Source organism: Danio rerio, chromosome 21 (assembly GCF_049306965.1).
Source record: "Danio rerio strain Tuebingen ecotype United States chromosome 21, GRCz12tu, whole genome shotgun sequence".
Taxonomy (NCBI): domain Eukaryota; kingdom Metazoa; phylum Chordata; class Actinopteri; order Cypriniformes; family Danionidae; genus Danio; species Danio rerio.
In genome coordinates, this window is record NC_133196.1 from 18499664 (window position 1) to 18512362 (window position 12699).

At 35.5% G+C, this 12699-nt stretch overlaps 1 protein-coding gene across 3 annotated transcripts in view; it reads left to right on the forward strand.

Annotated features, from left to right (window-relative positions):
• The window catches only part of atp2a2b (ATPase sarcoplasmic/endoplasmic reticulum Ca2+ transporting 2b), a 53944-nt gene that overhangs the window by 23252 nt on the left and 17993 nt on the right, over positions 1 to 12699 (forward strand). For 2 of the 3 annotated variants that reach the window (XM_005161196.6, NM_001030277.1), the window contains 3 exon segments: positions 5959 to 6039; positions 7813 to 7898; positions 9030 to 9494. In XM_005161196.6, the coding sequence (XP_005161253.2) occupies positions 5959 to 6039; positions 7813 to 7898; positions 9030 to 9494 (632 nt within the window). 3 annotated transcript variants of the gene reach the window in all.

The window sequence follows — 12699 nt, forward strand, 5'->3', positions numbered from 1 at the left end:
AACACCTTTATTTCTATTAGGCTTGGGTTGGTTGTGATTGCAGCCCTAAAATATGTTCTTTTTTAATGTCTGGGTATAAAACAACAACCTTTTTTTTTCTATTGAACACAATTAATTTCATTTCAGGAAACATAATATTTTGAAACCATAAACATGTCAGGCTAAATAAATTAAATGCCTTATTGACTTTTGCTGTCTTCATTAGTTTCCAATACCCACATTTCTTTACATTTAAAAAAAAAAAAAGCATTTAAACATACATATATCTTTGAAGTGGTATAAAAGATTTTTTTTTCGGTTTTAATATCTTGACTTTTCCAAAGTGTGGTAAATTTTGAAACTGGTTACCATCCAATGCCTAATTTATATAGCACTTAAATATAATGCAGATTCTATAAAGCAGCTTTGGAGACATGGACAAATCAGTTCAATACATCAGGATTAATCAGTTCGGTGGATTACTGGTCTTGTTCTAGTTAAGTCAATGACAGTTAAAGGTTAGAGTTAAAGAAAGTGATTCATTGTAATGCAGCTCCATCAACTCCAGCTAAGCAAGCCAAAGGAGATCGTGTCAAGAAACCCAAACTCAATGTAACCAGGCTTAGTCGGGGAAGCACTAAATGAATGAAAAGGCAATCAATCACAATGAGGTGATTCCTCATGACTTTTCCTCTGATTCACTCACTTTTATCTTTAGTGACGCTTCACATTCATTGTTGTCAGTTTGAGACATCTGTCAAATAGACTAGTTGGAGGATGGGGCAAGTGTAGACAAGTTCTTGTTGACCAAACGGACCAAAAGAAGCATGATACTAATGCAAAGTGATTGAAGAATTGACCACTAAAAGTAGAATGGAAAGTTTTTGACACTTTAGCTAACTGCCTTTGCCACATGCTCACTGTTGTGGTGTGAATACCAACCATGCTTTAAAGAAAGAAACAAGCAGCCATTTTAGATGGGCTTTTGTGGTTTTACAAGCATAAAATAATGTTATAAATTAGCACGATCTTCCACCCACTGACACATTTATTTTTCTTTTTTGTAATTCTCCAGCTTCTAGATTAACTGTGCCTCACTGCTAATCAACCAAGACTTTGCTTTCCTATGGTTACGACTCTGACTCGTGGGATTTGTCTTGTACTAAATTCAAGTTACTCTGCATTCACTCAGGTTGGGAATTTCATGCTGCATAAAACTTGGAAACGACCTAACTGCAGGTCTGATGTCAAAACGACCACCCTTGTCCTCGCGGAGAGAGCGAATGAGGGACAGAGACAGGATGTGCAGTTAAGACTCGAGATTTGACGCGATAAATAATCAGTGAGCCAGATGGCCATGTTCTCTTCTCTCTGGTGTTTAAAGGGGAGGTGTTCTGCTCTTTGTCCTCTTTTGCTATCCGCAGCAGGCAATGGTTTAGTCCCACCAGCATTGGTGGGAACAAATTTCAAGAACAAGTTGTCTGCATGACAGGGAGCATATCCGGTCCTGTGTGTTTACGTGCTCGGGTCGTCCTTGCACTTGCAGCCTCTGTCGGCTCCCTGGAGAAGCACTCTCAGGGGAGCCCTAGCCAATTGTGACTGCTTGGGAGGGAGTGATCTTTGAGCAAACCAGCCAAAGGCAAATGGGGACATTAGAAGGAACTGTTAATGCTCCCTTTAAAGAAAGGTTTTGACCTCCCAAATGTTTGCTTACTAACCTGACTTATTAAGGGTCACAATGTTCCTTATGTTTTTTTTTCAAGAATGTTTGATATGTCAACCAGTGATAGATGCTTGCATTATTTTGATCTTAATTTAGATTTGTCTTGTTTTTATTTTTTATATTTTACTTTGCATTTTATATTACCTGCATTTGAACGACTAAGGCCCTGTCCACATGAACACAGGTATTTTCAAAACTAAAAAATACAGTGTCAGGTTCCTGAAACCGCAACTTTCTGAAAAATACAGCCAGTGTGAAGATTTTTCAAAACTTCAGGTACAGTGTGGTTGTGTGGACCAGAGTTTTAGCCCCATGACATCAGCTGTTTGTGCGCTATTTTCTCCTTTCTTACTGGCCAACATGACTGGGTTCACTCCAAACATGGAAGACGTGAATGAGGCAAATTCTGCACATTCACTGCAAATGAATTGCGTATTCCACGGTAATCCACTTCTGTACTCACGTTTGCATTGACTTGAATGGAGTTTATTAGCGAAATATAGTTAACACCTTGTGTGGTGTGAACTCAATATAATTATCGCCACCTGTTGATTCTGCATGACCATAACATGTATCACAGTGCATTTTCATGTGGACATAGAAAAGAAATCTCCAGTTTATAAAAATATCCATATGTGGACATGACCTAAATCAAGTAGGTATTGCTGCAGCCCCGAGAGCTCCAAGTGGTAGGGAGTTATGCTACAAGAAGGTTGGGTGACCTCCAAGTGGGAGGGACTTGCACCACAAGTAGGTTGGGTGAAGGGTTGAGGTAGGTGTAGACGTTAATAAAACACAACTGGATATTTTAAGGTTGGGTTTAAACTTGTGTTAGGTGTAGATGTTAGTAAAACTCTATAATTTGGACTCTGTCATGGAGACATTTAATACATCAATGAGAAATCAAGGAGGTTTGGACATTCCACTTGGAGCTCAAGTCTCACCCATTTGGAGCTGACCTACACATTTGGAACTGGCTCCAACTTTCGTTTATTCCCTTCTTGACTAAATGTGGAAATCCTTGATCTGTAGCAACTTGATTGCATTGAAGACAAACCATTATGGGTCTTTTGACTTGAACACATTGTTGTTTCTTGTGCTGTACTCTGCTGCTTGGTATTATTTAATTCAACTGATTAAACTAAGTCCATCTGTGTAAACTGGGTCTAAAACACTTTGAGCTTGTCCACTTTATCTTTTAAGATGCATCACATCGGTTTGAGGTTTGGTAGAATGCATTGCAACAGCAACAAAAGGCCACCAGTCCAGATCGGACTGATAATTAGTCAGTCATTGTGTCATTGAGTCAGTCATTAAGTTCACGAGAAGGTCTACAATCTAAATGGACATTCTTTTCATTTGGTTAATTGTCTACATATGTTTTACTCTACATAACATGGGCTCATGCATTCAGTAGTACTCTAGAGTCACAATGTGCACTCCTACTCCTGCAAATGAGAGAAAAGGGTCTTTACGAATTCTGAATTAGTGACAACCTTTTTCAATGCATTTTGCAGATTGGTCTCCTTTGACTTGACCATCTAACTGTCTCCTGGCAATGTGTAAAAAAACAAATAAAAACCCATCTATGCTACTTTTAAGTAAGCTCCTATTATTTATTTGACAGGGTTTCAGAGTACGCTCTCTTCTTGCTTTTTTTGTGTCTTGATCATCCAAAGCTGACTCTCTCTCTAGCAGAATTCTCAGAGTTGAAGCCGCTTCGGTTTATCTGTCAAAAAATCAGTTTGAACTATTGCAACGGTTATCACAACCTAATATGAGATCCTGTGCTGTTTCTCGGGAGGAAGTCGCTGATTCTTTTCAAGTCATTGAGGAGGGTTTGACGGTTTGTTTCCAACCCCCCATTAGCAGCAAAAATGACACAACTACTTGCTCTCAGTTAGCTTTTCAACTTCCTTCTTTTGATTCTGTGAAAGTGACCTTGATTTCTGGGTTTTTGATTGGTACCTACCCGTCTCTCTGATCACCATTAGATGAAATCATCAAGGGATCAGTAATAAAATGCTAAGCTTTACAGCATAGTAGGGCTTTGAGCATGTTTTTTAGCGTTCTTTTAATTAAAATGCCTGCAGCTTGTGCAACTTTTGGCTTTTTAAATTATTATCATATCTAGAGTTATTGAAACAATGTTAAATATTCCACAATTTATTTTCCTACTGTCTATTCTTGTAGGTCTTTCTCTTCTTTTTTTACCTAAAGTAGGTTACCCTGTTATATGACCTTTTTCTAACTTGAGCTATATATCGGGATTATGTTCCACATTCTTTAGTTTGGTTTAGGGGCATTTCAGATGTGTAAAACTGGATCTTTTTTATTTTTAAAATCCAGACCTCTCCTAGAGGTGCATTGAGTGCACTTAACCACCTAAGTGAGTGCTTAATAAATCTAATGAAGTTTGTTTATTGGCAATGCATGTCATATATTGCGCAAAACGTTCTGTATATAATAACATATATATTCTGAAATTTATTAGACCTCTATTTATATACATTCTATGGGCTAACAATCTCATCATTTTAAACAAAATCTGTTTATGCTTGGACATTAGCTTCACCGTGCACCATAGTTTGTATGAAAATAGCTTTTCCATTTTAGGAGTTGTGTTGGTCTGATACCACCCGTCACGTCTTCCGCTCCATTAAAAAGGACATAGAGGCTTATTGGTACACTTGCATGTTGGTTAAAATTAAGTCCAGAAAAGGCAAAGCATTCAGGACAGTATCCTCAGGTTATTTGAAGTTCTTTTCACTCAGAACATCTTGTGAAAAGATTCCTTGACATTGACCTCTCTTTTATAAACCCGATTTACACGTCATGCATTGGAATCAAACGGATGCCATTTCAAATAACTAATAAACGTCAAGTGTTTAACGCGCGTAAGTATCAGTCGCCTTGTTCATTAAGTGATTTGTTTGGAAAAGATTAAGCTATTTACATTAGCTTTTTTCCTAGTAGCAATTACTTAAAACCCCTTATGTTTGTGGAAAGCATGAAGTGGAATCTATTTTTGTCCAAGTCGAACCAGAACATTTTAAAGCCTTAGATGTACTGTTCATTAACCCCTTCACTGCAGGTTCTGTCCAGAAAAATTGTAATGTAATTTGTTTTTTCAAGTCTAGGTACTAAATTAAAAACATTCTTGCTAGTGATAGATCAGAAGATATTGAGAGATCCTCTCTAAGTGACTTTAAGAGTGATTAAGATGAACCATTTTCTCATTTATTTTTGGCCTTCAAACTTCAAGTTCAATCTTTGAAAGTAGGGCTACACGATATTGGAAAAAATAACTTTGTTATATTAAGTTGTTCTGCAGTATATATTGTGATTAGAATATAATTTAAGAGGAGGACAGCACTGTTTGGAAAGAATCCATAATTTTACGTTGAATATTTGGGATGATTTTGTAGAGGAGTGGATGTGCAAAAAAGATTACGAGCATGGATGATACAACTGAAGTGAACTAAACTGCTTTATGGTTTTCTTTAACAGTATTGAGGTACAAAAATGTAATGAACAGATGTAAAATAACTTAATACATAAATTAAATACAAGTAATATTCAATGACCAAATTATTTTATTTCAGTCACATGCCTTAAAAACACATCCTTATGAAATTTTTTTTCTTACTTCAATGAAAATTTTTAATTTTGCAATGGCTCCACAAATCATGTGTTCTGAACCGTGTTGCTGGTTTATGAGTTCAACTCAACATTACAGATTTCACTATGTCACTAACAAATTCGCACATCGCAATATTGACGCCGACATGATATAATGTGCAGCCCTACTTGAAAGTACAATCCATTATAGTCAATTGCTAAGCCATTTGCTAATACTTAAGATTAAAGAATGGTTTGTCCCCCCAAGTGTCCCTGTTTTTTTTATTTATTTATTTTATTTATTTTTTATTTATTTATTTTTTTAGGGGGTTTTACCTTTTAATGTTATAGGACAGTGGAGATTATAGACAGTGGAGATTATTAAGTGTGGGGAACAGAAAGAAGGAAAGCATGAGCATAGGACCTCAAGCCAGGAATCGAACTCGGGTCACCGTGAACACAGTGTGTTGACACACTAACCACTTGGTTATTGGCGGCAGCTGTTCCTGCCTTTTATTGCTCTCTTATGTGTTCTTATAAATTTGCAATGACATGATGGTGTTGTTTGGGTTGGCCATATTCACTTCAAGCACAGGGTTTATCTCTATCTAACTGCATGTTGTGTTTCCTTTCAGTGGGTGACAAAGTTCCGGCTGACATTCGCTTGACGTCAATCAAGTCAACGACTCTAAGGGTGGACCAATCCATTTTAACAGGTAAAAACAATGGTGATACTTGTGCAAGTTACTTTAGCCTTTAAGCAGGTTTAATTATAATGGGCACTGCAATTTATTGGCAATCAGATATAATGTCAGACTCTAGGGATTCTGTTTTTAATAAGTAATGAATCTAACAATAACAGTTTAGGTTACACAGTAACTCATTCGGCATAGTCCATTCAACGTTTGGGTGTCTTTGGTATTCTTAAATGACAATGTTCACGTTATAATCATGAAAGACCTGTCCCCTAATTATTCTTACTGTTTTTTATTTATTAGTTTTTTTATTAAACTCTAAACTAAACACTGCTTGCATGGTTTATAGCAAACGGGATGAAATAGTGCATAAGAACTTGAATCAGGATGCACCTATTTTTTCTTTGTGCTCATTTACTGGAGTCAGTTTGTAGTTTTGCCTTTTCAATGACATCATTAAAGATTTGAAGTTTTTTTGTTTTTATTTATATATATATATATATATATATATATATATATATATATATATATATATATATATATATATATATATATATATTTTGCACCTTGTGACTAAAATATTGTAGATTTATCCTAAATGAAAAGGTTTAATTGCTAAATTACTACTTTATTGAAGCAAGAGAATAATCTGTAATATTGTGGTCAAGCATCTTTTTGTTCTGCTAATTTGCTCCCCCGAGTTTACTGAACTTGATATTTGGGTTATATTTTTATTTATTTATTTTTTATTACGCTTTTATGTGAATACAAGTGTGACCTAATATGGTAAATCCACAGTTTAAAATGGTGTTGTCAAAAGTATCAAGTTTGGTACCAATCGGTACTGAGATTTTAAAAATGTCCATTTCCTGCTAACATTTTAGAGTTATTAAGCTAGATCACTACAGGTACATGTTTCAAAGTCACATGGGTCAGTTTTTCTGTAAACTAACATAAAAGCGATCCGCTGATGGACCAACTGTTCTTTGTGGCTTTGAAACACTCCAGTGTCCCTGTATCTGTGTATGTACTCTGTGAAGAGCAGTCAACTGATGGCTAATCGCAGGCAATTTCTGATGAGCAACGGTGTTCAAATGTTAACAGGAAATCAACGTTTTGAAAATTCCAGTGCAGATTGTTACTAAAATTACAGTGTTGACAACACTAGTTTAAAATATTTCTGCCAAGGTCTGATTTCTAGAGCCTATATAATGCTGTATGTTGTAGACATCACAATCAAAAATGTTTAGTCTTTTTTTTTTTTTGTATTTGTATAATGTCACTGTACCCTTTTATCTCATCACAAAAACACAGTTAAACAAAGTCTCTATCAGCGCATCAGAGGCCTTTCATTGAAAAAGGAATACTTTTTTTTTCTTTGAACAAATTTTGCAGGAAAGCCACCTTATAAAGTCAGTTCAGGGGTTGATATGAGGTGGATTTTTTTTCTCCTGAGAAAGTTCAGTGCTTCTTATTTTAAAGGGAGGTCAGCTGTGCTCAAGTCTCTGCAGTCCAGTTAGGGGGAAAGACAAAAAGGAAGTGCTCTTGTAGGAGTCAGGTCTTGCTTCACTGCCTTAATTGGTAACGGTCTGTTCAACTTCTCCACATCTTTTTAGTTGCTCCATTCATGGCAGTTTTTTGGTTTGGATTCTTTGCCATCCTGAACAATTTAATAAATTAAGTTAAACGCATACCCAAGGTCTGACTGAACGTGTGCCTGATGAACTGCTCACCTGATCCTTACTCTGAGCTTAGTCATAGTAGTCAAGTAACCAAGCTGTCATGTCTTTGCAGGAGAATCCGTGTCAGTAATCAAGCATACAGACCCAGTCCCTGACCCCCGCGCTGTGAACCAGGACAAGAAGAACATGCTCTTCTCTGTAAGTCAGACTGCTGACTACTGCTGTCAGCATATTATGATGTCTTTATATTGTATTGTATTATATTTTTCTCATATTTAGATTTTTGTTTTTTTCTGAAGTTTTGGGAATATTACGGGTTTTAAATAAGTGTATTAAAGTCTTATACTCACCAAAGCTGATTTTATTTGAAAACAATATCATTCATTAAGTCATTTTATATATGTTTTATATATACATTTTGAATATTTTTATATTTTATTTTGTTACTGGCTGTTACTGGGATAGATTTGTACTGAATAATTTTCTTTAAAAAGGTTTTACTGACCCTATACTATGAAAGGTACATTTTCTATTTTTTTTTGTCTAAAAATGTAATCAATGTTTAAATGTTAAAAGTTAATTTCGACTTCTCAACATCATACAGTATGAAAATATATTTTAATATGTATATGTATTTCATTGAGTGGTTCTGTTAAATAATTAACATTTACTTGTGTCTTGTGTCAACATTAGATAATGGAAAAGCTCATTTAAATGTTAATGAGGAAATGTACATTTGTGTCGTTTATTAATTAATACTGTACACAGCCAAATACCCAATATCAGTTCATTCTGATGATTTAAAAGCTTATGGCTTCCATATGTAGTTTTGCATTAAAAAAAATTAAATTGCATTAAAAAAACTTTTGTTGTAGAAGTGAACTACAATCAACAAAATTGTTTGCAGCTTTGTTCAAACTGCTTATTTATAAAGAGCTGAAATAACACAATCTTTAAAAAAAAACGTAATTATTTTATGTTCAATCCACTTAAAATTGTAATGATTAAGTAAACTTAATCTGCTTGTCTTGGGACAACATAAAGAAATGTTTTGGAACCCATCATTTTTTTACTGTGCAACTACACTCAAAAAACTGATTGCTGCTTATTTAAAGTACTTATTTAAAATGAACTTTTTTGGGGGACAACTTAATTGTTTTATGTTCAATCCACTTAAATCTGTAAAAACTAACAAGTTACTCCGTTCTTGTTGTCCCAACATAAATCCATTGTGTGAAACCCAGAATTGTTTTTCAGTGTAGTAAACTGTAAGATGAATTGCTATCATGACATGTTTTTTAAAACTCCCCTTTACTTTCGTGTTTGTAGGGTACCAATATTGCTGCAGGCAAAGCAGTGGGAGTAGTGGTCGCCACAGGTGTAAACACTGAAATCGGTAAAATCCGTGATGAAATGGCATCCACCGAGCAGGAGCGCACACCCCTACAGCAGAAACTGGACGAGTTTGGTCAGCAGCTCTCCAAAGTCATCTCCCTCATCTGCATCGCAGTGTGGATCATCAACATCGGACACTTCAATGACCCTGTTCATGGCGGCTCCTGGGTCCGTGGGGCTGTTTACTATTTCAAGATCGCAGTTGCGCTGGCTGTGGCCGCCATCCCTGAAGGCCTGCCTGCCGTCATCACCACCTGCCTGGCTCTGGGTACTCGGCGTATGGCGAAGAAGAATGCCATCGTTCGTTCTCTGCCCTCAGTGGAGACTCTGGGCTGCACCTCTGTCATCTGCTCCGACAAAACCGGCACTCTTACCACCAACCAGATGTCTGTTTGCAGGGTAAGAATTTTTGTTTTTCATGGCTGATTCTGATTGCTGAATTTTTTTATTTATTTTATTTTATTTATTTTTTTTACAAGCATGTTGGAAGAGTCCGATAGAGATTTTTTTCCCTCTTTTGTTTTTATTTACTTTTTACATGAATTAGATTGTTAAACAAAAAAAAATTTCTGAAAAAACTTTCTTCTTGCTGAAGAAAATTGCTTATTATTTTTACCAGTAGGTGGCGTTTGTAGAACAGCAGGGATAGCATCGTTTCTTTGGTTAGAGTTATAAGCTGCCAAAGCGCCGGTATTTTTATATGCATTAAATGGAGATCATCTAATCATTTTTGAAGAGAGTGAGTTTCTTTTAAACCTTTTTTTTAACGCGCCATGTTTAAAACTGCTCTTAGTGAAATTGGCACTTTTGTTCTGGTGTCTGGAGCTTCTGGTTACTGTAAACTCGTCATGGTGACACTCAAGCACAAAATTCTGGCCAGGCACACATTCCTAATGATGACGATGTTGTTGAGGCAGGATTATTGTGGAGCTGCTCGATTTCATTAGTGTGAACACAAAGAGCTGTATGATATATGCAACGGACTAACATTTTTAGTCCGTCCGAAAGTTGTTTTGGAGAGGAATTGGAGATCAAACAATATCTGTCAGAAGCAGAAAGTTTGCAGTACCAGTTTGTGTACCGGGAAATTTATGTTTTTTGTTAAGTGTCATGAAGTGATTCTGCGCATCCACTTTGGTCTTCGAAAGTGAAATTTGTTTGGGTATAAATGCAAAACAAAGCATTGATAATAGCGAGAGATTATCCTGGTGCAAAAGGCTTTATTCGTAAAATCTTTACAATTGTGAAAACGGCATAAAATCGCAGAAGTATTAATGAACAATGATCAATAAACAGCAAAAATCAGTCCAAGGCACTCGAAAAATGTGGAAAAATATATTAAAAAGCCTTTATTGAATTGGCTATTTATTAAAACGGTGCCTAATTGTTTTGGAAAGCACTTGCCTTCATTAGGGTAACACCTTTATTCTGATGAATCCTTGGCTCAAAGAGCATCGACACATTATTGAAGGTACCTATAAGCATTTTTTTGTTTGATTTTTGGATTTTTATACAAGAACAATGGACAATAATTGTATTAAAATGAATGCAGAAAAATACTTCAGTACAGTACATCATGCCTGCTCCATCTTTGACCTGTTAACACAGTTTACACACTGCTGTAAAATCAGTGCAGAGCAGTTTGTGTACAATCTGGAACGAAAATCGGCCGAATTAAAAAGCCCCCCAAAAAAAATACTTAACACTCATTTGTAAAAAAAAAACAAAAAAAACAAAGTGCAATAGTGATTTCTGTGTGGTAGATCAGTGCATCTCTTGTAAGGACTCTGGAAATGTTTCCCCAGATTGAAATGAGCAGCCCATCAAAGAGGAAGCAATAACTTGCAACCCTCAGCTATTATAAATTATGTTTAGCCTATAATTTCATTCTTTGGCAACAGAGTCTGTTATTGTTTAGAAATTTTCAGGCTGAGGTTCAGCCAAGAACCGAGAGCGATATCACTGCATAGAAAGCAACACATCAATAAAGACACATTCATGATGATTCTGTCACTACGTGACTTACTCTGGCCTCAGATGGAAACCGTTAAACTGCAGCTTTGATATTAGCATGATTAATCATTTTGTTTTGTTTTGATTTGGTGTTCCTCATGACCTCTTGTTAAGACCACCCCTGCTAGCGTCTCTGTGTTGTTTTTCTGTTTGACAGGATTCATTTCAAAGGGTGGTGACATGGTTTATTTCTCTTTCCCCCCCTTACTGAATCCCTGTATGCTTTTCTCTTTTAATCTTTTGTCATCGCCTTCATCTGCTCTTGTCTCTCTGTTCTTCAGCACCTCTACTGCGAGAGCTGATCAGTATGCTCTAGTCAGTTACTTGCAGTAGTGTTGCATAACTGACCTTGTGTGTGTGAGATTTGTCTATGATCCTCAGCAGTGCCTTCACTGTGGGCTGTACTGTATGTGCACAAAAAATGAATGTGCATGCTGCTGATATCAATCCGTTTTCAGCATGGGGAAAGGGTAAACTTAGAACCCAGTTTGTTTGTCTTTTTAATAGCAGTTGTTTAAAATAATATTCCGCTTGATTTATTCTGTGAATGCTCAAACCTTTAGTTTTTCCCTTAAATGTCCCGGTTTGCATCGACAGACCGAAAATAATAACACACTGTGGGACGGATGTAGCTAAGATAAACGGTCTTGTCATCTCTAGCTGTATTAAACCTGAACTCATTTTAATTGGTTCGCTCATCCCGCTTTATTTCCATGAATGATATCTTTAATGAAATTTCTAAGAGATTATATTTAGTGGTTGTCTGACATTTGAATTTTTTATATTCATGCTCAGAACAGAGCTTGTATATTGTTATACAGTGCTCAGCAAAATTAAGTACACCCCATTTTGAAAAGGAATATTTCGATCCATTTCTCAGTGAATATGGGCAGTGTATTTTGGTGCATTTAAACAAAACAGATTTACAAATTATATTTTAGTCACCAAAAATATTTAGAAATTGAAAGATAATGCAATTTAATTCAAGCAAAATATTGCAAAAACAAATTGCAACCTACAAAATTTTGAGTTTTTAAATATTTTTGTATCTGTTGAATTTTTTTTTTTTTTTTTTTCCCTCTTATAAATTTGTATTTAGAATTTTTCTATAACATATACATTTGGGTGAACTTTTTTTTTGGACAGTTATCAAGTTATGTTGTTAGATTAGCTCTAGATTTTACTTCAGTACTGACTAATCTAATGTATATGCACAAATATAATATTGTATAGCTTCCTTTTAAAAGTATGACTTTAAAAGCGATTTTTGAGGGGTGTCCTTATACTGTATATGCTGAGCACTGTATGTGTAACAGAAACTGACATTCTAGACTAGATATAAACTGTTTGGAAATAATTAATAATAAACAATTATATGAATAAACCTTTATTCTTTCGATTTTCGATTGATTGGGTGAACATTTATAACATGAGTTTGTTAGATAAAATAAGTAAACCAGTGATTTGCATTCTCTGTGTTTTCAAAATAATAATGTTGTAAAAATAAGATATTTTTTAACACTTACTTGCAAACAGAAAATAAAAATCACAATATTTTGATAATTAAAAACATAATGGCTTTTTCTATGTA